The 6,963-nt window shown below is 36.7% G+C and overlaps 1 protein-coding gene across 1 annotated transcript; it reads right to left on the reverse strand.

Annotated features, from left to right (window-relative positions):
- Nucleotides 1-429: 429 nt before the first annotated feature.
- dmbx2 (diencephalon/mesencephalon homeobox 2) lies at nt 430-3,155 on the reverse strand. The gene is made up of 4 exons (XM_084087559.1): nt 2,956-3,155; nt 2,628-2,807; nt 1,774-1,949; nt 430-1,280 (listed from the first exon to the last, which is right to left on the reverse strand). Exons 2-4 carry the CDS (start codon nt 2,797-2,799, stop codon nt 828-830), a joined length of 801 nt encoding a protein of 266 aa, XP_083943685.1. The 5' UTR covers nt 2,800-2,807; nt 2,956-3,155; the 3' UTR covers nt 430-827.
- Nucleotides 3,156-6,963: the final 3,808 nt, after the last annotated feature.

Consider the following 6,963-nt stretch of genomic DNA (forward strand, 5'->3'; position numbering starts at 1 on the left):
ATAATATTGTTGCTTTTAATGACTTTTCTCAACTGCCTGTGTATCTAATATCACCCAGAAAAACGTTTGTACTGGACATGCTATTATATTATACATCATATTAATGAATATTCAGTTATGGTGAATTTTTCAAATAAGATTATCTATACAGGCATATGCAAGCAATCTTATTCAAACTTATAGAAACCAGACTGATACGGCAAACCATTTTGCATGATGCTTTCTTAATCCAAATATGACCATATTCATATTACCATCAGAATATTGTTTTGTATGTAAACAGTTCAGTGATGGGTAACTGTGGCTTTCATTCATTTAAAAAAAAAGAAAAAAAGAATGAATCATAGTCATATATTTACTCTAGCAACATGAAAATGTACTAAAAATTAAATGTAACCTTTTCATTGTTTATGCTCAGAATGATCCACATTTGGCAAAATCATTTATTGCATTGACAAAAATTATGACAACCAAGTGTCCAATCCCAGAAGCTACACAGCAGAATATTACCGAGTCGAGTGTTTTTCATGTTTATTTGTATTAAAAATGATCAAAAGTTTATAAAAATCTACAAAGTGCTCAAATATGTGTGCAACACAATAGTTTTCTTAATGCTCTAAGCTATGCAAAACGGAGCATGAAAGTTGACAAAATAAGCCAGTTTGTACAAATACAATCAAAAACAATGAAAGTTACAGGAAAATAACCAAATCCAAACCTTTCCATTATTCTCAGAGTAAAAGTTACAATGTTGTGGGGACACGGAACACCTGTTCACTCTTCATGTCCTAATAAGGGTGACCGTGGCTTATTGGTTGATGATATGGCTACATGTCCAGGTGGTGGTGAACCACAGATTTAGATTGACAGGCAGACTGAAGCATGAGATTGCTGCATTTCCCCAATGGCACAAGACTGATGGCCGTGCCGTGCTGCTGTTGCATTATAGGTAAATATGTAGGAGAGAAAGGCAGACCTGCAGACAGCAGCCCAAGTGCATGAGGCATTGGTTGTTGGTAGTGTTCTCCAGTAATGAATGGAAGAACAGCAGAGGAGTGTAGTCTGGGGTGGGAATGAAGGTGAATAGAGTCCGCTGAGGAAGGAATGGTCTTGTTTTCCCTAACTGAGGATTGAGATTTTGAATTAAAGCCTTTCTCTTGGTCCTTCGCCCCTTCTTTCCGCTGTTTAGTAGCAGAGCGATGCGCTCGGCTTTCTTCTTTGGGAAGGGGTGTGAAGCGTTGACCTTTTCTAAATTTGGCACGTCTGTTTTTGAACCACACCTGAAGAAACATGTTTTGTTAATCAAAGATGTTTTAAGCACATTTAACCTGCACTCTTGAAAAGAAAGGTTCCAAAATGGGTGTTTCACAGTAATGCCATTGAAAAATGCCATTTTGGTTCCTTTCAGAGAAAAGTTTTGTAAAAATAAATAAATAAATAAAAATCTGAAGAACATTTTGAACCTTTTGTGCAATTAAGCTTCCATACTGTAAAAATATCATATGATTAACTCATCAAAATATAAGTCAAGTTTTTTTATGTTATACAAGATTCAACTCATTTTTTAATGCAAGTTAATGCAATTTAAGTTGAAATTACTTAAGAATTTAAGTTTATTGTGCTTAAAAATTTAAGGCAGCAACTTTTTTAAATTATTTTTTTACAATGCATGGATGTTAAAGGTTTGTCATGGAACCATCAATGCCAATAAAGAACCTAATATTTAGACTTGTTCTGCTTGTTGGCCACTGCAGATGTTCCTGTGGGTCTCACCTGGATACGGGCCTCTGGGAGGTTGATGCAGACTGCTAGTCTCTCTCTCATGCCCACATCTGGATATTGGGTTTGCTGAAAGGCCTTTTCGAGTGCTTGTAACTGGGACACATTGAAGGCCGTGCGACTGCGACGCTGCTTTTGCTGGTTCCCGTAGCGTGCCTCAAGAATGAGTTCTAAATGAAGAAGATATTTAACCTATTAGTTGTTTACAATTCAATTCATGATATTTAACATTGCTTGTCTAACAGACAATACTGTAGGGCTCAAATTTGTGAGTCCACATAAAAAAAGAAGAATGGATTCAGAATATGGAAATAAACAAAGTTTAAGTTTAGGTCAACTTTTATACACTATTGTTTAAGCAAATAAATAAATTTAGCCTATAAGATTGCTATAAAATTACATTTCAAAAACATCTGTAATATTGAATTGCAAACATGCACATTAAAAGCATTTTCAGACGTCCTTGCTAGATATTATTGAATACAATTATGAACAATATATATATATATATTTTTTAAAGAAGGGAAATAAAGCAATAAAGCATATAAAAACATATTAGATATTTTAATATTAACTTAAAACTTAATTCTATTTATATTAAATGTATTCGTGAATATAATCAAATTATTAGACATTTAGCCAAGTTAGCCAACACATCTAGCCTACATCTAGTTCATTTTTAATCAATGGGCTACGCGTAGCCTATAGGCCTAATATGAACACTACTGTAAAAGGTGTCTAATTAAAAGCTCTACGAATTAGAAGTTACATTTTTACAAATGCTGCATTTGCTCTGCACTTCATTTATATTCCGGTACCGGGTCTCTAAAATCCAGGCGGCATCTCACCTGCCAGGCGCTCCGCCACCGTGAAAGTCTGCAGAGACGCCGGGCTGGCCGCTGAATGAAGCTGGTGCGGCTGCGCCATCTGCTGGTGAGCCTCGTGGAACAACGAGCTGACGCGTTGCAATGGAAAAGGCCCCTGGCCGTTTCTTGGTCCACAGAAATACACAGAATTCATTCTGCTGGCTGAGAGGATAAAATATATGAGTATCGCTTAAAATTAAAAATAGCACCTAAAATGTGATATAGAACAGGTAGAAAAGAACATGATAGAAAATAAAATGTTTAACAAAACCATTTTCTACATACAAAAACAAAAACAATGAACACTTACCTACAACTTCCAGTGAACTGTGAAATGATCAGTTGTTTTACCCTGTAAAAGTACGCGTAGCTGCTGTTTGTTTTACTCATACGATTTTAAAATCCCAAGGAAACATTTCACAGGAGCTGGTAAAATCCCTCACAATTTTACAATGAAGTTTCTTTTGGTAAGGCAGACCTGTAATGCTCCACGTTGACTACGGTTTAGGTTCTCTCCAGCTCAGTTTCCACTATTTAAGAGGCATTAACTTCAGCTTCCTTCAACCATTAGCCAATAGAAAGAAAGGTATTAGCCTGGATTAAGTGGGATGAGGGAGAGAAAGGGGGGTTTTGGGGGCTCAAGTTTTTGAAACTATTGAACTTGGGGAGATTTAGGCAAAGCATCCCCCTTCAATGAGCGGGCATTGCGCTCCCCCCTTTAAAACAATTAAAACAATGTGGTCGGCTAATCTCTGGGGTTGGGCAGATTAAAATAACAGCCTTTGATTGTCCGTTGTTCTCTTCCTTCTTTCTCTGCCGTTCCCCAGCTTTTGTTAGTATTAACTCCAAGGGGGGTGTTTGCTTGGCTGGTTTGTTTTGCTAACTGGACCCATATTTTGCCCAGAAAATGTCAACTTGAGAATGCACTCTGGAAGTGGCCTATTAGGGTAATTTCTTAGGGCTAAATGTTCCAGAAATCTTTCCTTCTAATCAAATCCTCTCAACAAAAAAAAAGGGAGGATTAAAGCTATTAGCATCTGAAAATGAATAAAATACTCAATAAAATGAAAGACACATGGGATAAACAAAGTCTGCAGTCTGTGGTGTCAAAACTTGTAATTATGGAGTAAATCAACAAGACGGTTATGAAGCAAACATATCAACCAATCTGAATCTCACTCCTTGTCATTATCCCATCATCCATCTCTCAACACCTCTCTCATTGAGCTCAAGCAGCAGTTTAGCTCCAGCTGAAACCTCAGTCACCTCAGATCAGATCATCCTCAGTAAAACTGCAGCCGAGCGGCTGGGAGCGGCTCAGGAGGTTCAGAGATGTAAATTCCGCTAAATCCTGACACTGTGCAGCTCAGGGCCAGGAAGGCAAGGCATGTGGAGAGCTAGATTATGTTTCCCACGAGTATCAGGGCAGTTGCACACTCCTCGGTGTGTGTGTGTGTGTCTCAGGGCAACACAGGAACCAGTACAGCAGCCAAACAGGAGCTGGGCTAAACTGGCATGAGACTGGCACACACACACACACACACACATTTGGCTCAATTTTATATCCACTTTCCTGTTGGAAAGGATTGTTTGTTTGTTTGTTTGTATCCAGACAGTCATGGAATTCTGGTCTTTATTAGAAAGGCAGATTTACACAATAAGATCTCTCTATATTTTTACAAAAGTCTATGGGAATATTAATGGAATGCTATATTTGCTGAACACTTTGATTATTCGTTTGATTCTACTTTTGGCTGTTTAATACACATCATAGTAAATATACTGTAAAAAAAGAAAAAGAAAAAAGCATTTGTAGTAAGGTTTTAAAAAATAAGTTATTAACCAAGGATTAGTTCAATTTATCACAGTGACAGTAAAGACATTCCTAATGTTGCAAAATATTTCTATTTCAAATAAATGCTGTTCTTTTGAACTCTGTAATCATCAAAGAGTCCTGGAAAAAAATTATCACGGTTTCTACAAAATTGATAATATTAAGAACACCAAATCAGCATATTCAAATTATTTCTAAAGAATCATGTGACACTGAAGTCTGACCATCACAGGAATAAATTACATTTTAAAATATTTTAAAGCAGAAAACAATAGTACTATTTCACAATATTACTGTTTTTTTGTTAATGTATTTTTGATTATATAGATGCAGCCTTTTTGAGCAAAAGAGACTTTCAACATTTAAAAATCTTACCGACTTTAAACTTTTGAGATGATACTTTAAAGGTTCTTTAAACATAGTAAAAGTTCTATTTAGAATCATTTCATCCTGAAGTATCCTCATGCTGAAATGGTTTTTGTGTTAAGAGTTTAGGGTTCTTTGTTCCCGCCTTTTTGTTTTTCAAACCCATATTTGTGAAAGCCTCCTCATTACTGATTTTCTATAGAGCTCAGACATTAAATTACACACTCAAAAGGTAAATTAATTCTTTCTTAAAATGTCTATAAATTTGAACTTTAAATTGTAACTGGTTTCCTACTAAGCATGTGTTTTTTTCTCTTTTTTGTTTCACAGAACATGTAAGTGTGAGTGTTCAGTTAAGGATAGGCTACTTATCTTCTCTTATCCACAAGTAACAGAGATATTGAATATGTTATATTCAATATCCATATTGTTAGATTTTTTTTAATTATTACTTTATGCATAAACATACCAGTCACAAAAAAACATTAAAGCTATATTCCATGACTTTATATCACTTTTTATTTGTAACATTGTAAACGGCTCACATACTGTCCATATTTGCTAATTTTGGCCTTCATAAACATAATAGTTTTTACATTGTACAATATATATTGTGTCTTTCTTACTAAGTCAAATCGGTCTCCTGTAATACAAAAGCCAATCATAGTCAATCTATAAAACTAGCCTTCATATAACTAAACATGTCAAACAACAATTGATGAATTCACTTTTATTACAATTAAATGTGGAGATTTTTATACGTATGTTTTAGGCCAGACTGTACATTATAATACAGGAAAGTTCTGATACAGTTTCTATACTTTATATCAACTGATATCTTTTTTGAGCCGTCAAATGGCAACAGCTCATCTAGACCAACACTTTCCACATTTCTGATATTTTCACACCTGACTGACCTTTCAAACTATCGTGGAATTGTGCTGAAGTTTTTCTCCCTGTGTTCAAGGCTCTGCTTTTTTCTCCCTTTGCGATGTTCTTGCCTGTCAAGCTGTATTAGTGTCCTCTCAAAATAAGTCATTTAGAAGAACCTTAGCTGAGCAGCCTCTGAACCCCATTAAAAGCTTGGAGCTCAGAGCCCAGAAGCCTTTGTCTCTTCAGCCTGCGGGATTAGTGGAGATTTGCTGCTAAGAAAAAAAAGTAGTTATTTCATGGCACTTTCATGATGAAACCTGGCCAAAGCTGTGTTGGCTGGGAGGATTAGAGCCACACAAAGACACTGGTTGTGTGTGACCCCCTCCCCGTAAACCACCGCCCCGGTGCAATGCCCCCTCCAAACCCCAAACACACACCATCCCCACCTCATAACTCCGGCTCAGTCCGTAATGAGAGCTGAGTTTTCATCTCCTGCTAAAATTGCGTTTCGGCTTTACCCCGACCCACTCGACAGCTTTAAAGAGACAACAAAGTGGTGGATGCATCTGGAATTTTCTCATTCAGATGTTTATTTACATAGGTGTAATTGGATGCAAACCCATTAATTTGTCTTAGTGCCCAGCAATAGTCAAGCTTTGGAGGTTTAGACCCTGTCTGTAGAGTTTAAGGGGTTTAGAGGATGTGTGCTAGTGGATCCACTTACAAAGACACAGATTAGCAGCATTAAAAACACAGGACATACTAGGGTAAACTCTTTACAGAGTTTCAAACTCATAAACTATATTTTTGCTTAATCAGTTTTTCATAAACACAAAAATGACAAGCAAAAAGATGGATAATTAGTAGAAGTAGTTAAAAATAAATAGAACTGGTATAGTATTGAGGAGAACCCTATGAGGCACACCGTTCAAAAGGGGCCATTCACACAGAACACGTTTTTTTATTCCACTGCACAAGTGTCTCGTGCATGATGCAGCTTTCTAAAAACGCGGCGCTCGAGTTCAAATAAATTCAACTTTTAAAAACCTTCTCTTTAGACCTTGCATTTTATCATTCCACTAACCTGAGTCGTGTGATTTTAACAGCAAAAATGCGTTCTTTGTGAACCGGTGTAGTGCCGAATTGTGAGACCCATCAAATTCTGTGACCCTATAGGCGCTGTAGTGATGGTGCGGTTAGGATTAGGATTGGGATTGGGATTAGGATTAGGAGCAGGTCGGATTA

This window comes from Abramis brama (genome assembly GCF_963993115.1).
Source record: "Abramis brama genome assembly, chromosome: 16".
NCBI classification, from domain to species: domain Eukaryota; kingdom Metazoa; phylum Chordata; class Actinopteri; order Cypriniformes; family Leuciscidae; genus Abramis; species Abramis brama.